Genomic DNA, 20576 nt, shown 5'->3' on the forward strand with positions numbered 1-20576 from the left:
GTTTAAATCTGAAAATCCCCCAACCCCAAGTGTTTAAAGCCATGCCCTAGAATGAAGAAGTTCAGCTGGAAGGGACCTACGGAGACCGTCAGGCCCAGCTGGCTGACCCCTCCAGGGCTAAGCAAAAGCACATTACTGAGGGCAGTGCCCAAATGCCTCCTGAACACTGACAGCCCCAGGGCAGCACCCACCTCGTTAGTAAGCCTGTGCCAGTGCTTCATCACCCTTATGGTAAAGAATTTTTTCCTAATGCCCAGCCTGGGCCTCCCCTGGACCCCGTATGTCCCAACATCGGGTCGCAGGGAGCAGAGGCTGCCGCCTCCCTCTGTGCCTCCCCTCAGGGAGCTGTGGGGAGCAGCGAGGTCGCCTCTTGGCCTTCTCTTTTCTAGGCCAGACAAACCCAGTATCCTCAGCCTCTCCTCACAGGACGTGCCCTCCAGCCCTTCTACCAGCTTTGGTGCTTTCCTCTGGGTGCTTCCAACATCCTCTTTGGATTGTGGAGCCCAAACCTGCACACAATACCCAACGTGAGGCCGTGCCAATGCTAAACACAGCGCACAGCAGCGCAAGGGCAGCTGTTTCGGTATGCTTCTGCATGGACAGCACTGCACTAGTGATTTCTGTAAAAGGCATCTCTGGAATTTGTAAAGCATCACAGGGCCACAGGGCACAACGAATCTGACAGATCAGCCAGTCGGAATACCGAACTACCACTGCCTTTGGAGGAAGTCAAGAGGTCTCCCATGGCTACAAAATACCACTCTATTTTCCTAATATCCTTCGCTACGATGGAGTGACAGGACACCATCTAAGCTGAAGACACTGAAAACAAAGAAATGACCTTCAAAATTAAAAAAGAAAGTCTCAGAAACACATCAAGTAGTCCCAAAGGAGGCAACTAGCTTTGTTCTAGTCACATCACGATTATGACACATGCAGCTTTTTAATGAGGAAATTTCGCAGCTCCCATATGTACCTGCCAAAAGAGGTCACAGAAATAACAAGACTGGCAGCATGGACCACAGCTCTGAAGGACAGGATGATCGCTCCTGCCATGCCCCAGCAGGCACAGCGAAGCACAAAGACAGCAGAGCGAAGGACACCAACCAACAGCTGAACTGCACCCACTCGCAGCCCCAGTCCCATCCTTAAAATGATGGAAAAGACTTTTCCATGAACACCTAAATAGCTCTCTACAGCCAGGCGCAGCTGGAAAAGATTTTTATGAAATATAACAAATTTAGAGATCAAAATCATTGAAACTGTGTGGAAGTTTCAATTTGGGAAGATTTTAGCATGTGGCTTATTTTCCTCTCTGAAACTCTGCACTAAGCAGTGCTGCACTATTCTGAGCTTTGCTGGGAAAGATGGGTATCCATTCGTACAGGCTCATCTGCAGACATTTCACATCAGAAGGCAAGTATTATTTCTCCATATGAAGTACACCTAATACCTACCAGAAGACACAGAGCAGTGCTTATGATGCAGCCCACAAAAAGACTCAGCCTGGTATGTGCATTAGGTGCGATTCCTCATACAAAATGCTCCTGACAGAAATACAGCTTTGTTCCACGCAAAGCTAAATAAAAGCTGTGCATCAGCAACGTGCAGCCAGGGCTAGAGACCTAGCACAAGTCAGAACAGCGGCCTGATGGAATCAACAAAAGCTTCTTAATCTCATTTCTATGCGTGTCAGTTCTACAAAGGTTAGTGGCTTGAATCAGCAGGCAGAGAAAAACCACGTCCTCCAGTAAAAACTAATACCGATTCTAAGCACTGCACATGTTTGTGACCAGAGATGCTCTGCATTGTGAAATCTTTGTGTCGCGGAGGGAATTCCAGAGATGAAGGTTTTCATCCGGTTAGGAAAGCCTGGGCACCCCTTCATCTAGCTGTTAACTGTTTCACTGAGCAATTGCGCGCTGAAGCAACCGCTGATTTTCATACTATATCCCCAGGCTCAACTTCATTTGCCAGACCCTTTATTCAAGCAAATTGCCACGGGGAGGAAGTTATTTGGCCGTATGAGAAAGATAAATCTGGGGGGCTGGCCATATGACAAATCCATGCGGCAGCTGAACGCCTACCACGACATGGGGGCAGGGCAGGCAGGGGCTGGAAAGGAGAGCGCAAGATGAGGCTGAATCTGCTGTAAAAGCCTCTGTTTCATATTTCCTATGACATGTGGATTTTTGACAACTGGGGTTACAAGTAAGACAAGTGTTATAAGCAGAGACCGTCTCTTTTTTCTTAAGATAGAGAAAACCATGTTGAGAATTGACTCCTTTTCAGGAAAACGTGTTCAGAAGTCATTTATTCCCTTTCTTCATACATCCATCATCTTAGGACCAAATACATATATGAACGTTTTTCATTAAGCTCAGAAATAAAATTCCCACAAGATCTTCTGCAACTAAGAAAAAATACTTCAGCAGTCCAGTAAATCAATGCTAGCATCTCACAATGTTACTTGGAAGTTGGATTTCAATAAAGTATCTTTGTTTTTCCACTCAGCATCTCCCAGTAAATCACATTAAGGAAGCAAAGCATACAAAAAGCACTGAAATTAATTTTCACCCACATCTAGATGTGCTCTGTGCTTGATGTCAATTTGGGTCAGCAGCTGAGAAGCCATCACAAACTATTATTCAGCCACACTTAAAGTCAGCTTTTGGGTATTCCCCTAACACCAAAAACTGTGCTAGAAAATACTTAAGAAACCAAATTGTGGTTGAGCTGGGTTGAGCGTATAAACCATGTAAGCACAAAGATTGGGGAACCACCACTTTCACACAAGACTTAGCCACGAGCAGTTAACGGCACTAGCTTTCCAGAAAAGTGCACGGGGGGAAAAAACAACAAACCCAAAGCAACCTAGTCTGGGCTTTTCAAAACTCACCATCTGCTTATCCTGAAATGTAGATTTACACTGCATTGCAGGAAATGCATGGATCAATTCCTGGGCTAGAATATGAGCATTCTCCTTGAGGTACGAAGCAATACCCCTACTTACACCAGGCCATCTTTTTTGCTCCTGGTAACTGAAGCACACAGAACGGCTGCCACAGCCCCCTCACACCTCACTGTGGAGAGGAAGTAATTCAGATGGCAGCATGTTACCACCTCCCTCCCCACCAAAATCAGCTGCTTTTTTTAGTAGGTAGTAAATAGTAATGACCCATGCAGATGTATTCTTCTTTAACTCCTGCTGATGATCTTTAACCCATTTTGCTCGCTTTTACTATTAAAGCAAAGTACACCCATGGGCACAAACCACATGTTGTATGATATCACCACGTTATGTGGATAATTGCATAGTTACATGAAAACTGCCACGGAAACACTAATCTCTCCTCTTGCAATTCCATGGAAGAAGGTTTAGAGGTCTTTACTGCTGGAACCTTAGCAGCAGCTGCAAGCTGCAGTGATGTTCAACCATTCGAGATGCATTCCCTGACGTATTTGCAGTACTTCTGCAGAAGGCTGTATCGGATGGGTCCACAAAACCTGGTGGTGATTTGAATGGAGACCTACTGATTTTAGGCATCCAGGAAAATTATAGCTTATACTTCAGAAAAGTATTAACCACTCAACTCACACAGAATCAGAGACTGTAATTGATGCCTTTAAATACGGTAAGATAGAAAACAACGGGGGGGGTGTTCATCTGGAGGACACACAGACACACTTATGCTGAATGGTATTTCTGCAAAGGTGCCGGTCTCACTCCCACGTGGCAGAAAATATAACAGAGCAGAGAAGCCCTGAACTGCCTGAACAGGACTGCAAATTAAGCAAATAAGAAACAGCCCCCTGACAGGGTGATGTCCTGCTGCCACACACTCTTAGCTCAGCCAACCAGCCAAGTAGAAGGAAATATTCAGTAGTTGCTTCCACTAACTTCAAACAGTTGCCAGGCTATAGAGAGAAAACAAAACATGGTGCTGCTTCACAGCCCAGTCCGGGAAGAACATTTACTTGAGCCAACCACGTTATTCCTCAGAAATTTATTCCTCAGAAATGCAGTTAATAGAAATTTGGGTGCAGGGAATACTTCCAGTGCAGATTGTTGCTCCATTAGAGGAACCTGGCAAAAGGAAAAGAAGCTACAAGCACAGCAAACCGGCTGGGATTCCCACCCAATATTATTCTTCAGAAAGAAGGAAAACAAAAGGATGAGTTAACTACCAAGATAACTGTGGGGGGAAAAAGCCTATGAACAGTTAAGGTTCCTTCTCTATCTGGAAACAGGCTTGCAGAGGAGCAGTGCATGATATATTTCCCTTATAAAGCTTCTGACAGTCAGTGGAATATTGCTTGCAAGGCAGTTAGAGGAGCCCAGCCGCAATGAAAGCAGTAATTTGAGTGCAGCAGTAGGAGTAAGCCATACTTGGTACTCATCAAATGACACAGAAAAGCTTCTGCAGGAGTTTTAAGCTTCATGAAAGTATTTTTATTGATAACCTGGAATATGGAAGTAACAAGATAGTAAGTTTGTAAAAAATGAAGCCGGGGGGCTGCAACCGTATTAGAAAATTGGACCATACTTCAACACAGCTGTAACGAGTTAGAAAAACAGCGTGGAAAGAAAATAAAAGCCACATCATAGGGACAAACGCAGTTCTCCACCTGAGCAGAAACAACCAGCTGCAGCAAGATGGGTAGGACAGCAAGCCACCGGCACTGCGGAAGAGCAGGTGGGAGTTACTGAGTGCTGCAGGCAGGAAGCTTGTTCCAGCCAGGAGCTTAAAAAACCTCAGCCACAACTCCTCGTAGTGCTCTGGGTAGCGCACTGTGAGGGAGGAAAGGAGCAAAGGAATAGAGCTCACAAGCACTTCCAAAAAAAAAAAAAAAAAAAAGTTAACAACCAAGAAAATAAACAGTAAGAATAAACAGTAAGGCAAAAAAAAAACTGAGTGAACTGAGGTTACTTGAAGAGAACAGACCAGGAAAAGAGATGACTTGAGTGCTCCTGCTGAGGAATCACCTGCAGATCCCATTCTACAGTACGGGAAAGACCTGGTGCTTTTTTCAGTTCCTGTTTTATTATGACCCCAGGTAAACAGGCAAAAGTATGGAATGGAAGATGACAATGTTCTACTCGCGGCTCACCAAAACTTGAGGTATAAGCCCTGGGACCTATGGTCTAAAAGTAAAGAATCCTTCCCCCTAAGACAGGCATATTAACCCATGTGAGATTTTTATATGTAATAAATAGGCTTGAGATTTTAACTGTCCAAGGTTCTAGCTTGAACACACAAAACTCTAAATTATTCTCTTCTAAGTGGTAAAGGCCTGTGCCTTGCAAGTGAGCACTCAGACCTTGGAAATTACTGCACTAGCAAGGTATCAGACAGCCATCAAGCTGACGTGACGAAGTACCATATTTTCATCCATTTACTGCACTAACATAGGAAAATTTTGACACTGAGCAAATAGAAGCTGAGTAACATTTTATGTGTTAAGTATGCCCTTTCTCATAATTCTCTCAAGTGAGAAGATATCTCTGACAGTTTAACGAGGGAAAACAAACAGCAGGAACCTGCAAGAATCTCCCTCCTCCAAGAGTCCCCCAGCTCCCGAGTCTGCTTCCACCTCCCAAGCACCAGGAGACCTCTCTCAGCAGCACCCCCACTATCCCAACACCTGCACGACTTTCTCTGTATGCTGAATCCTGTGATTACAGCTTGAAATAGCTTTTAGACTGACTTAGCGCAGCACTTCCTGCACTGCTGCTTCTGTGACTTGTATTTAACATTCCTTCCAGCACCATAATCTCTGAACTTCGCACAGCAAGGCAGAGCCATGGGTGGCGGCTGTTCAAGCTTTATCAGACAGCAGAACCCTTCAGGTAAACAGGCTGAGGTACTTTAAGAGCTATAACAAATTAAATACTAAAATGTAAAGCAAAAAAAAGGTATTTGTACTTTCATAAGGCCTAGGATTACATTAAAGTCCCATTTCTACTCATAAAATAGGAAGCCTGGCATTCCTGATTGCCTTTTTCACCTGCTGTTGACTTTTCTCGTTTATTTTATTGACAGCAGGTGCAGACAGATGCTTGAACATATCACACCCACTAATTGCACATATGTTGCAAGTCTAATTTTAAACATTTATTTTTTTCAAGCCAGCTGGAGACAAACAACAAAAAGCAGCAATCAACTTCTTTGGGCAGGATGTGATGCTACTTTAGTACACTCCTACCTACCTGTTGCCATCGGCCAAGTATTTGGTTTTTGTTTGTTTGTTTGCTTTAAGAGTCTACACACAAAAATACCACTTTCCAAACAATGTTCTTCACATCTTTAGCCGCATGACTAAAAATAGCATGGCTCTTCTTTACTGCAATTCCGTAAAAAATAAATTGCTTTATCACACAGTTCATCTTTCAGACACCAGCCTGTTCACTCAGCTTCTACCTTTCAAGCTAACAAACTGTCCCCTGACAGCATCCGCTCAAAATTTCTCTACGCAGGTTGAACTTTACAAGCTTCCAATGTGATTTCAAAGATATTAACACATGACAAACCCTAAGCTGCATAACCAAGATAAGCCTAAAGCTCCTACAAGCGAAGAAGCAGATTTAGCAGATTTCTGGCTTTTGTTTGATTGCTTTTTGTTTAAATATTCCTTGGGTTTTTATACTTAGATTATAGCCAACTTCTTTGATATCTGTCCTTTCATTACAGTATTACATTGCAAATAGTAGCCCTGAATTGAACATTGGAGTTATCCAGGTGCAATTATGCTACTACCTATCAGAACACAAACCAAAAAAAATGGTGAGATCTACTAAGGAAAAATCACCAAATCACCTACCATCATCTCAGGTTTAGGGTTTCTTGTGTTTGTTTAACTGTGTCCCACAATATTCTAAATCATATATGAGAACACAATTGTTATATAATAGTATACTATTTATCTTATAGGTAAGAGGAAATGTTTTCCATCTATATGTTGTATTTTAGTGTGTTCTCTTTCCACGTGAAATAAATCACACGTTTTTCAGATGCTCCTACCTAATACCAAGTGACAGCCCCACAAATATAACTGGAAGGTTTTAAAAATTGTCATCATAGACAACAGGCTGTCAAGATATAATCTTGCTATCCTGCAAGGTGGAAGGCCTTTACAATTCCTGAAATGTGTAAGAAAACTCTAGTGACAGCCTGCTGTAGCAGCAAATTCCAGTTTGTTGAGATTTAGGCATAGTATGAATCCAGTCAGAGAACTTGCCTTACTTTCTGGTACTGTTCCCCAAAACAACAAAAAGCTAGTGTCAAAGAAAAACAATTCGAAACATTAAAAAAAATAATAAATTCAATAACATGTTTATGTTTTGCTTCAAGACTGAGAGCTAAATGTTGGGCTGTGATTTTAAAATAAATCCAGAATTAAAATTTGAAAGAGATAAGGAAAAACAGGCCTTTCTTCCATCTACAGCCACTCCAAGCTGAATTCTGATTCAACAGCAGTACAAAACGAAGAACAATGGGGACTTAGGAGTCATTTACTACTGTTAAGAGTCCGAAGTTACAACAGCTATAAACCTAAATCCCAGTTTTTAGCTGGGATGGAGCCTTCAGAGGAGCCTTTTTATAAGACGGACAACCAATCCTACAGACGTAAGTCATCAAAATCTTGGAGTATTCAAACCACAGTGCATTCAAGACATTATCTTAAAGATCACTCTGTCCTCAAGGCACGCAACCTAGAAAGGAAGTCCCATTGAGGAAATTGTGTCTCCAGCATCTTCTCCTTGGGAAAAGAGCAAATACTAACCTCTCCCTTAAATAACTCTTCCTTATTTGCGCAACACTTAAAACAGCCGTTGACTTGCCCGCTGGAACAGAGAGGTTTTCAAAGGGTTTGCTAAACCACACAGCTAGTCTCCAGGGGACGAGGAGAGGGAAAGAGAGGAAGATGGGATGCAGAATGGAGATTTCGGAATACATAAACACGCTCTTTTATGCTAAGCCTGAAAGGCTCCCAAAGCCCAGGAGAGCCAACTGCAGCAACACTTTAAAGTGATCAAAAAAGACAAGTGTTACTTGGTATCTGGATGTCAGTGTGAAGTGCCAAATAAAAATAATTAGCTGATACTGTAATAATGAGATAGCGGACAAAGAACTAAGAGAGGAGATCACTCTGAAACCCATGTCTAACGTTATCAGTGCCTTCTGCACGCAGCCTCAGTCAGCGCTTCCACAGATGAAGAGAGCACTCCACAGCTGCAGCTGCCCCAAAAACCCGTCAAACATTGCATCAAGGATTTAAACACAATGTGAAAAACTGCAGCTCCCCCATAGTTTTGTTTTGTGGTGCAGGTGTTTTAATGGATGCAACATCCAGCTCCTTGCGAGGAGTTGGATTCTAAAGGATGTTATTTTGAACTTAAACGCACTGGGAACTCTCACCAGGTCTCACGGCATAAGCTATGTGTATAAGCTACAAATACAAGGATGACTTTATGGAATTCCAGGAAACTACAAGTGAAAAAGCATGAAGTTTCTCTTCAAGAAAAGCACATACGCACATATTTCAGAGGATGAATGTTACTACTTCACATTTATATTTCAGTTGGCTTGCTCACCAGGAACAGAACACATGGCTTAGTCTGGGACAGATCCCCTCCTTTTATACATAAAATATTTATTTGGTTGTTTAGTAGATACAGACTACAGATTCCTACATATTTGAAAAACGTTAGCCAGATAAAAATCACTAACAACTTCTGTGAACAGATTTTTGAATTTAGGAGCTTAATTGTTCACAGAAGAAACAATCACATTTTTAGCTTACTGGATTATGGTTACGTGGGGAGGTTTTGGTGTTGGCGGCTGATGGGAGGCCTCTGTGCCCCATGTGCAAGCAGAGCCAGCTCCAGCCTGCGAGGTGGGTGCAGAAGGAGGGCAGGAGAGAGGCTGTCCCCCTGCAGCCCATGGGTCCCCTGGTGGGGCAGGTCTCCGTGCTGCAGGCTGCAAAAAGGAGCCTGGGCACAGCAGGTGGGCATGGCCACACAGGGAAGGTCCCAGACCAGAGCAGGGGTGGCAGCGAGCACCAAGGAGCAGCTTAACTTCCCACCTGTGATCTCTACCTCTACTAAATCTCCCAGCACTTTAAGGTATAAAGACCATGAAAACAGCCTTGTCTGTCCACTTAGTTTAACACAACTGCAAACCAAGAAGCAGCATCTCCCTCCCCTCACTAGGGGAACAAGCTCCACCATTGCTTCTATCGCAGAGATGAGCAACTCAAGCATTAGATCTTTTCTATGAATGACGTAAATGGGAAGGTTATCTAGATTAACAGATTATACTTCGATTCTCTGTATACGTGTTTTATAATATTCTTTGGTCAGACAAAAATCTCACAAGGGGATGTTGAACACAAGCAGCTTAAATTTATAAGTAGTCACATTCAATCTTCCTTGGAGAGTTAGACTTTGCTGAAGTAGTGGCTACAGTAACTCTGAGAGCTTCCCAAGCCTCTCCTTTGCACTGCATACTGCACAGGAGGCCTAGGCACCAACAGCCTAGCAAGTACAGCAGAGACATCTGACATTTTAATTTCTACTCTACCTTCTTCCAGACACAGGTACATAAAGTTTCCACTGACTGCAGCAGTTATTTGCCCTCTGGAGGCAAGGCGTTAGATGAGCTTTATATGCAGCTGAGAACACAAAAACATTTCACTCTTCCAGGAAAAAGGAATCTTAACTATATCCACAAATTTAGTTAACTTAAAATATACGCCCCCTCATTCTAAAGCAAATTGACATTCTAGAGCAAATTGACACTAATCACTAATTCTCAGAAAACCAGCAGCAAATAAGGTAATTTTCAATGTCAGGAAAGAAGTTAATGCTTTACATTACTTTTAAGCCAGTCTCATAAGCATACTTTACACTGGAGATGTGCAGCTATAAAGATTTTTCAAAGCTTACCACAAATAAAACCACAGCAGTAGTTGTACCTACTGCTTTGGTTTTCTACCTTATGTTTTACTGCCTACCCAAAGGTACCACAATCTTAAATCTTACTGCTTCTTCCACAAGGAAGCTTTCTTCCCAACTCTCATTTTAATTATTCTGTTATTTTCTATTTTAAGGGGATTGTGTTAATGCAAACTCATGTACCCATCTTTCATAACAAATTTTTGTTTTTGTAAATTAAAGATATTTTCATAAACTGCTGGACAGGTTCAGCAATTCATGTTCACATTCATCTGTTTTAGTATTTTACATTACTTGGGCAATAAGGTGGGAGAGAAAAACCTTGTTTCTTTCCATCCTGGGGGAGATACTTTTGTCCAAAGTACACGATCAGAACTTCGTTTTCTGCTTTTTTAAGCGTATCGGAAAGAATACTGAAATAACCATCACATGAATTACAGCACTCACAGGCATACAAGAGATCTGCCAGGGTCTTTAAGTCACATTCCATGCCTCTGTGGCTTTTTATGAAAGAAAAACCCAACCAGTACCAAATAACCCTGATACACAGTATTCCAACAAAGTTTAATTCACCTTGGTCTACAAATTTGTTTCAAATTGCAAACACACGTTTCATTATGTCTCTAGAGGTAGGATCAAGTTTTAAAGAAATGAAAAGAAAACATTAGGTTGCACACATCTTATTTGTAGCTCTCTTACAGTTGTTTCAACTATGTAAAAAAAAAAAAGTTGCACAGTAGTTTTTTTCCAACAGCTTGGAATGTTCCAAAAAGACCACAAATCACTGATAAATACTCTACTTCCAATAATTTTCTTGCTGTATCATTATAGGGAAAGAAATGTACATCCCAAACTACTGTAATTTCAACTTGTTATAAGGATATACATCACTTGTTTTCTTACATCAAAATACAACTGATTTAAAAACCTGTCACACAGGAATGTAACTACGCGCATGTTAAATATGCATAAGAAGAGTCTAAAAGTCAATTTTCTCTCCGGGTAATATTTACTCCAAGGATCCAAAGGTTTACAAGTTATAGTAGAGAATAAAATTGGGTCAAACATTGAGAGAAAACTGCTCTATGCTTTAATGTTATATGATTCTTCCTCTTGGTGAGGAGTATGGGGGGGAAAGGTTTGGGACAAAAAAAAAAAAAAAAAAAAAAGAAGAAAGCCTCATCTTAAAAGAGCTGAGGGAAACATGAAACCATCTTTATAGACTGAACATTCATTTACTGGAATGCTGAAGCTACCTTAAAGGCCTAAAAGAGATCTGGTACTCGTCTAATTTAGGGCAGGTTTCATGGTAATTGTAGCAATTTAAAAGGCAAAGGATAGCAGAAAGTGGTCCCTGGTTGTAATCACCGCTTGCACATGAAGTATGCATCAATCATTCTACCAATTAGATACCACTTACACGATGCCTGATAAATTTTGCTGCTAGTAAGCCACTCAGTTAATAAACTTCTCTTCATAACTAGTCAAGCAGCTGAGACCTTAATGCCTCATATAGAAAAAGTCCTTTATCCAACTCAAGAAACCAGCACATTTAAAAGACCTCAGAAAAGGACAAAGGGCAGAACTGCATTGATTTATCTAATGCTCCGTTCCCATGCAGAATGTAAAAATCCTTGGGCCCACACTGCAACGCAACAGAACCCTCCACACTGATGCTGCCTTTTACACCCAGTGACAGTGGTTGGACTTCGATTGGTTACAAAAGGAAATAAAACACTAACAAATAATTTCAGTAGATATTTACTCGAGAGAAACTATACGGGTTGAATTTCCTTAATACTAACTTGATTAGAAATCTTGACTGTGTTGCATACGAGGTGAATTAGAGCTCTTAATTATTTCAGTTTTCCTACCGTTAATGAGATGGAATGGTGTCATTAGTGAGGCTTGTCAGCTACACTTATGTGCAAAGAAATGATTTGACACTGCTTTTGAAATCTAATCCTTTCGGGGAAAACAGTCTGAACGTCACTCAAGCACTGTAAATAAAAATCCTTGAAGACAAAGAGGACAGATGGCAACACTCTCAAGGAACACCATCTAAAATATTCATAGTTTAGGAGAAGAGTAGTATTAACCCTGTAAATAATCAGTATGTTTAAATTTCGCAAGAAAAAATATCTTCTGTTCATCAAATGAGGAACAAAATCAGCAGAGATGCTCGTTATTTTCTGAACACTTGTGTTCTGTGGATCTACATGCTGCATAACTATTTCCCGCTATCAGCACCCAGAAGCTGCAAACATAAATGTCATCTACATGCAATTTTGTTGCTAGGCTGAGTTATCACCCCCTCAGTCCTAGCTACAAAGAAGCGAAACCACATAAAGCAAGGTTATAAACTGGTATTACAATTATGCAGGAGCAGCCATGGCAATCCCTCCCTTTCCTTCTCCTCCCATTTTAACTACAATTAAAGACTGTTAGAAAGTCAGGTAAAATGCTTAACAGCTTCCTTTGGTAGGAGTTAATTCAAAACAAATGTTATCAGAGATGCATGAAGCTACCTACTACTGCTGAAAAGACAACTACAGCAAGGGACAAAAACAGTGAGATGTACTAAAGACTTGAAATCAAAAGGAAACAAATCAAGATGATACACAGAACAAGGGGAAAACGCTACAGTACAAAAACCGCCTTCTGCCTCTTCAAAACAAGAGCTGCCATGAAGACAATGTATAGTTACCTGCATCCATATCTGCAAAGAATGGAACAGCCAGTAAGGAAAAGAAGGAACCAGAAATTCAGTGTCTCAGAGTTGGATTTAAAAGTTCATAAGGAGAATAAATAAAGAAATCAAAAAAAGTATTTAGTGTAAAACACGCTTCTGTAAGGTACTACGATATTCATGATTTCAAGCTAGACTTGGATTATTGTTAAACACTAAAATCTTTCCAGGTATACATTAATTTTCTGTGGCATCAGAACAGGTTTTGTTTTTCTTCCTTTTTTAAATTTCAAGACCAAAGATTTAATATATTAAACAAAGAACAACTTAGATCTTTGGTTTAGCTTGTGAGGTTTGTTTTTATTTATTTTACTTTTCCAACATGACAAGCTGAAGGGCCCAATTCTGCAAAAATCTGGTAATCCAGTACCAGATAAAACAATTCTGTCTTTCTACAGCCCAGCTGAAAGCAACTGCACTGAGGGTAATGAACTCTTTTCTATAAATGGCTATAAGTTTCTCTTATGGACAAACAAGGGATGAAAAACCATTTAAGGATGCCAAGAAGTTATGCAAAGGGTAAAATTACACTTATCACATGTACTTATCTCAGTCTGGAAAATGTTAAAGAAAAACTGTCCATGAACATTGGAAAGAACAAATAGGATTCTTTACCAATTCGTTTAATTGCATGATTAAAAATTAATAAAGATGTGGTCTGTGGGGAAAAATAAAGAAATTTGCATATCCACATACCTTCAGGTGATTCTTCTTGGACATATGTGCCAGTCAGATACCGGTGTACAAGTGCAGACTTGCCACTAGCTAGGTTACCCACAATCCCCTGGAAAAAAGGAAAAAAGTTAAACTGCAATTAATTCCCATAAAAAACCAGTATATTCAAGCAAGATCTTAACACACAAATAATTTCTCTGACTTGAGGAAAAAGCCCATGCCACAGGAGCACCTCAAAATATGTCAACAGCTAAATCATCTGCCAAAAAGCTAAGGCTGCAACAGAAAATATAAATGATATAGCATAAAACAGATATGTAGCCTTCCTTTACTCTTCTTGCCATTAACTACTGCCAGGTGAGAATACGAGGCAATGTATAGGTTTCAAGGAAGAAAGCTGAAACTTGGAGAAAGGTTTGCACTGCTGTACTGAAAATGTAAAGAAGCTTTAAAATCCTAGTACTGTGAAATACCTCTACAGACCATCCATCCATGTGATTCATGCTGACTCTCTATTTAAGCATGATCTATATGGCTACAGAGATGCAGATAGTTATGGCTATAGAAATACAGATTTGGGCATGTCTACCAGGACTTACTGAAGTCCTTACTTCACCAGCTGAACTTTCCAACAAGCTTACAAGTCAAACTGTCCATGCCCAAACACCTTCTCTGGAACGGATGACAAACAAATGTAAGCACACAATCTTAAACCATTTTTTTTAAGCTGGTTTTCTCACAATTGCTTTTAAAGGACAAGCAGAAGTGGTAGAACATAGCTCAACGACAAACAGTTTTCTTCCTCGAGGTGCTCAAATGCCAAAGATTAGCTGTGACTCTTGCTCTTTCAGAAGGGGTGTGATGCAAGTCCTCCTGCAGTACTCCCACAGTCCCAAACCAGCCTGACCCTTCCTGACGCAGATCCGCGCTAGCAGACAAAACAATTCCTGCTGCTACGGGCCTAAGCCAGTCAGCCCACAGTGAAGTGAGTGACACGCAGCCAGATCCAAGCCTGGCTGCCTGCCCTGCATGGTTAAGAGGGCCACATGGGCCTGGAGAACACACCTGTATGTTTCAATTATACATCTTGCTTTCCTGCTCAGGAGTCACTCAGTTATTCAGATCTCCCTGTGAACAGGGCTCTGCAGACACAGCACTTCCTCAGTTACTAGGGATGAGATGGGAACTGGCTTCCTCTTCTAAACAAACCGAACCCTGCTCTGTTGTACATGTCTATCTTGACCCTAACCAAGAGGTTTAGAACAGAAGCTCCCCAGAGATAGGATGAACTCTCAGCTGGCTGGCTTAAGGCTGCCAAACAGAGGCCGGAGGAACAAGTTCCACATTAATGCACAGTCCCTATTCCACTTTCTTAATCCTAAGTGGTGAGAAGCTATCCTCCTTATTAAAAAGTTGCTTAAACCAACAGAGTGGTGTCACCTGTGATGACAGTTTTAGAGTCAGTAGGTTGGGAGGGGCAGCAAAAACCAATCTATTCTTTACAACTATGAACAGCCTGCAATTAAGACAAATACAACAGCACCTGGAGGATGCCCGCCTTCTCCCTACAGCTGGCATGCAAGAAGGGCTCAGCCAAAGCCCAAGTTAGGCAAGGAGCAAAGGGAAGGCAGTGCTGCATCTCCCTTGTACCCCTGTGATAGCATAAGCTTTAAGTGCAATGAATAGCGTGGGCTACAGTGAAAGGAGAAGAACCAAGAATACCAACAGATTTCAGAAGTATCAGGAAACAAGAACACCACGTGGCATAACTTGAGGGTGCAAAGCAGGGAAAAGAAACTCCAGATCCCATTCTGACCTAATACTACAGGAAGCTTTGCTCTTCCTCTATGCGGGTTAGTGGGAGAGTGCTCAAACAGACAGAATACAGGTAGAACTAAAAAAAAAAAATAATCTCAACACAACACAAGAAACCCACTGCAAGTGTAGCTGCTACCAGAGAAGTCATACAAGATCAAAAAGGACACCAGAGCCCTAGCAGCCATACACCAGATAGCTGCTTACTGGGCTTTGAGTTGACTTTCATGAGTGTTTAACCCACTGTGCTGGAAGCTTTTAATTTAATTTACATCTAGGCAATTACAAGCCATGCTAGCATATAATCACAGAACAGCTCGGGTTGGAAGGGCCCTTAAAGCCCATCTCGTTCCATAGGCAGGGACACCTCCCACCAGATGAGGTTGGCCAAGGCCCCATCCAGCCTGGCCTTCAACACCTCCAGGGATGGGGCACCCACAGCTTCTCTGGGCAGCCTGGGACAGGGCCTCACCGCCCTCCAAGTGAAGCTTACACCAAAATGTCAGCATCTAAGGGTCAGTGCAAGATATGTGGCAGACGCAAACACCACCTGCACAGATGACTGAACCTTGTGTTCTCAGCCAGCACTTCCATGGGACTCGGCTCTGGAAACACAGCAGAGCTTTGCTCAGGGCTGGCCATGACAACAGCACTGACCAGACCTCCTTTTCCCCTTCAGGGCTAAGGAACAAGTAACTTATTCCAGTGAGCTGTAAATTATAAGCACAGCTGCACCACTGAGATTCGGAAATCATCTAAGATTTACTCCATGCATGTATAAATGCTAAAAAACTAAATATTCATTGAAGTTTATCTCTCAGGCTGGCTTAAATCCTGGCTGTAGCAAGGCTCCTCACTAGGAGCGTCTTTTTTTCTGGAGACAGCCTTCTCCCTACAAGTTTTTACTAGTCACTTGTTCTTTTCTGTGGAGTTGCAAAACTCCATCTTGTGAAGCAGGTAGCTTCCACAGGTGTGCAACTTCATCTACCTGATAAGCCTCACCACGTAGGAAGACAAACAGCAGCAATGAAAGGATACAGCTGATACTTCAATCCTCTTAAACCATTAATCTGCTCTACATGCTTGGCTTCGCAAGCAGGTCAGACATGCAAGGCAACGACGGCCTGCAAGATGCCCACGCTCACCGGCTGACATCAAAGGTTTTGAGTCTAGAAAGGAGGTCTCTTGATTGGAGCAAATCAAGATTTTGGGTACACACATCATTTAAGTCCCCCTGGGCAATCTACTCCAAAAAAGCTACGCTGAAGGGATTAGTGTTTATTGATAAAGAGATAGAGGTGCTCGCTAGTTGTTGTACCTTCAGCAAGCAGCTAACCAGCACGCGATACTCACTGGAGCAGCAGATCGGCACGGTCCCAAGGCAAGCTTCCCCACGTCCTTCCGCACCAGCCCTGCATAATGATTGTCTACACCAAGAATAGCAAGAAAACCAGAACTCCTATCTCTGGATCAGGAGATTGGAGATGCCATTTCAGCTGTCTCCCCTGCAGATAAACAGCCTGGCCAAGGCCCTTTATGAGTAACACACTTTCTGAAAAACTGGGAAGCAAGAGAACTTCGCGTGTTTTCACTAGGAAAATAACGAGAGAGGAGAACATTTTGTGTTGTCACTTTACAACCAAAACTCTGTAACTTTGGAAACATCACTGATGCAATTTCTGACCTACTTTGTAGCCAATGCAGCAACACCACCTATGAACAAAGCCATTATGTCATGAGGTACAACCACAGGCACAGAAACTCCCAGCAGGTATTTAAACCTTCATTTACAAGTGACTGTAGTCCCGCCTGTGCACAAACGAATGCCATTTTATATTGCACTGGTGCCAAAAACTTAACTAGTCAGAGGGCAAAACTGCCAGGACCAGAAAAGCAACAGCTCAGGCCGCAGTGAGAGGGAGCTGCTGGGTCCTTGGCCTGGGGCTAGAAGTGGTACTGTCATTAGCCAGACCCCAAATATTTATAGGACATTCAGAGATTTCAGAATACAACTCAGTTTGGTGTTTTCCCTCAAACATCCCAAAGGCCATGCCAGCACAGGACATCTTACAGCACTGGAGGTTTGCCAGCATGCTCCTCCTCACAGGCACCCAGAAAGACACGTCTGCCTGGCCAGAAGAGCACCATGACACAGGATGCTACAAACTGATGCAGAAAACAGTGATTGGGATGAACAAAATGTGTATTTCAATTGAGAAGCCACCTCATGTATGTAGCAGACCTACAGCCTTCTTCCCAATAAGTTTCATTATTAAAACCACTGCCACGTAGGTCACGCATAAGCCTCCAAGAAAGGCAGTGCATTTCCTTTCTTTCTCTTTTTATTCATGTTCATAAGCTGTTTTCAATATAAAACACAAGAAGTGTTGGAGTTTGAAAGATAAAGCAGGACTGATTTTCTGGGTCAGAATGGCCAACTGCTTCTTAGCAGAGAAGTTCCTGAATTGGTACTTCGAATCACTTCTGAGCTACCCACTGACCTGACAAACTGAGCTCAAACTGAAAGCAGCCAACACGAGAAGCCATTAACATTGCTATTCCAGCATAAAACTGCGCTAACTTCTCGAAACCACAGGAACCCCAAGTCACCTCCGAGCTGCCCACGAGATTTGCATGTCTGACACCGCTTCGCTTTCTCCCCAGACAGCCAGGTCAGGAGGCAGGCACAAGGCACCGAGCTCCTCCTGTCTGCCCGCAGAGGGTTCCTTCAGTCTCCCCTGGCTTTTCTGCCAGGTATGGAAGCAGTCTGTGGGATAGCAGCCTGGCATAACCAGCCTCCTGTCACCCAGTGATACCACTTCCAGCATCTGTCTGCTGTTAACCTCAGAGATTAGGAGCAGCAGATCTCACGCTGACAAATTCTGACTTGTAGTACCACGAAATTGCCCTCAGTTGGGATTTCTACTAGTTTTAGGGACGATCCCACACTTTATGACAAATGTCCCGGCATGCTTTCAGAGCATGTGTACTCCTGTCCCCTCAACTCTAGACATGAAAGCCCCAAACCACATCTGTCTGCAGGTCCACGTGAAGTGCACCGCGTCCTTACAGCACCTTCGGGAACAAAGCCACCACCCAGCCCCGAAACTCAAAGTCCCTCTGACGAGGACGTAACACAGTGCCCCACCAGGATGACTGAATCATTTATTTGCACGCCTGCTCAGACACAATTTATACAACCCCAAACCACTGTGCTTACACCCTGCTGAAGCCTATTTATGAAAATGCCTCACGTATTGATAGCACGGGGCATTTTAAAGCTATTCAGCACAGCAGACTGACTGCACCTGGCTTTTTTTTTTTTTTTTTTTGGAATAAATAGAAAGATTTTGTCCAGAAAGTTCTCCTGTTTACTCTGCCTACCACTGGGCCATGTTTTCAAGTTGCTACAGTGATGGGAAGGCCATCCCCCTGCTGCAGGCCAGCCTCCAGACACCAAAATCTGTTACCTCCTAAACAGGCCAGCAGCTGAAGGCAGCAGACGGGGCCGAGCAGCTTAGCCAGCTGTGCCACGCAATTTGCTACGGTTTGCAAGGAGAACAAGCCCTTATTCTGCATCTCCATCAACAGGATCCAGCAGCATCGCCATCGTTTAATAGACTTCTCCCTGTGTGTTTTCCTCAAGTCCTTTTCTATTTGTGTTAAACTTCCGCGGGGCCTGGAAGCATAACAGCAGCTGCTATAAAACCGTTAGCCTCAATTCAAGGGCTGCCCAGACCCTGCAGTGAACAGCCTCTCCCAGCAAGCTGCCAGCCACCTTTTCCTGCAGGACAGTGTCGACTCAGGCAGGGCTTCCTTCACAACCCAGTGACACAAAGCCTGACTGTCCCACCTGCACTGCCCGGTGACAGGAGCCAACATCCCGCTCCTCATACTTCCCCGGCAGCCCAGCACAGCCCAGATGAAACAACATACCCACAGCTCTCCGTGGCGGTGAGCCGATGGCAGTGCTGTGGCCGAAGGGAGGGCTGGCTCTCAGCATGACCTTTTCCTTTCTTTGCCCCAGCCCAGAGCCACCAAGGACTCTGCGAGCAGGCAACAACGCGGTGATGACTTGCTACATGCGCTCCTCCATGAGGGCAGATTTATAGGAGCAGATCCCTTTGCAGACAGAAGACCTAGTTTGCCCTTTCTGCTGGACCCAAGTTCACAGCTCCAGCTGGCACTGCTCGCTTCAGTCATTTGCTGTGGTATAACCAAATTATTATCTGTGCAACGGTGGGAGTCCTGCTTTCATCCGGTGCTAAGCAGGCTACAGCCTTAGACAGCGATCCTCAGGCTCACGCATGCCAACCACTCCAAATCAATTCTCTACAGCAGCTACACAGCACAAGTTTATTTCCATGCCACCGCTTCACACAACATGGGGAAAAGTATTCAGATAATGCAGCCTTGGTGTCACAAGAGGTGACTGTGCCCCCAAACCATTCCTAATGCCCTGCAACTCCGTATTAGGGCACAGGAATTACAGCTTGGGTCTGACCTGCAAGCCACACGTTCATTACTGGGTGTTGGGAATTGGAGGGATGGGACAACAAGGAAATCCCCCATAGATAAACTCCCAGCATAAACTAGCAGCCGCAACAGTGGACTGGACTCCAGCCAACACCTTCCGGTCCTAAGCTCTTCAGAGTTTCTTTTGCAATGTATTTTGGGAGATATTTACCTTCCAAAACATACCATCAGTTAAACCCAATCTGGTAAACCTTCTGCAGGTCCTTCTGGTGCAAAATATATATATATATATATATATATATATATAAAAATATATATATTTATATCCGTTGACTAAGAGATTTCTATTTTACTTACCTTGTGCACTGCTGAAATAAAGGCAGGAAGGCAGCTCCAGTTCGGAGGAAGCTGTTCCCATTGGAATGTCTTTGCTATCAAGAACATTTGTCATGTCAGGTTTGATCTATGCTTTCCCTCATCTTCATAAATGTTATCATCAACTCAGATTTGGAAAAATAAGTTTACCACGTGAGAACTGGACTAATGAAGCACAGCCCCAGCTGCCCATTCTTTAACTGAGATGGTTTTGTCCAACTCACTTTGCTGCTCAGCAAGTGGACATTTGATCGGAGCAGCTCTGAGTGTTACAAGACACCAGAAGCCATTTAGGCACAAGGTGCTGTCCAGACGTCTGACCACCTGCAGCAGACTGTGGATGTCCAAAGCTATCACCAAGTACAATATCTTGGATACCATAGGTTTTCTTTATTTAGGCTTTTAGAAATTGATCATATTTAATTAAATCTGGACTTGCACCTAGCAAACATCAGTGATCTGACCTCAACAACTCTGTGCTGTAGGCTTGACAAGCTGTCTACTGTTAAATATCCACTGCTAGGAGGT

At 43.0% G+C, this 20576-nt stretch overlaps 1 protein-coding gene across 7 annotated transcripts in view; it reads right to left on the reverse strand.

The window, feature by feature from the left end:
• AGAP1 (ArfGAP with GTPase domain, ankyrin repeat and PH domain 1) overlaps window positions 1-20576 on the reverse strand; it is a 354680-nt gene that overhangs the window by 235292 nt on the left and 98812 nt on the right. For 4 of the 7 annotated variants that reach the window (XM_082763866.1, XM_082763864.1, XM_082763865.1 and 1 more), the window contains exons 3-4: window positions 13404-13491; window positions 12666-12677 (exon numbers count right to left, since the gene is read on the reverse strand). In XM_082763866.1, coding sequence (XP_082619992.1) covers window positions 12666-12677; window positions 13404-13491 — 100 coding nt within the window. The remainder of the gene's footprint in view (window positions 1-12665; window positions 12678-13403; window positions 13492-20576) is intronic. The other 3 variants (XM_082763868.1, XM_082763867.1, XM_082763863.1) reach the window with 1 other exon arrangement.

The sequence above is a fragment of the Aythya marila genome (genome assembly GCF_965140915.1).
Source record: "Aythya marila genome assembly, chromosome: 6".
In the NCBI taxonomy this organism is placed as follows: domain Eukaryota; kingdom Metazoa; phylum Chordata; class Aves; order Anseriformes; family Anatidae; genus Aythya; species Aythya marila.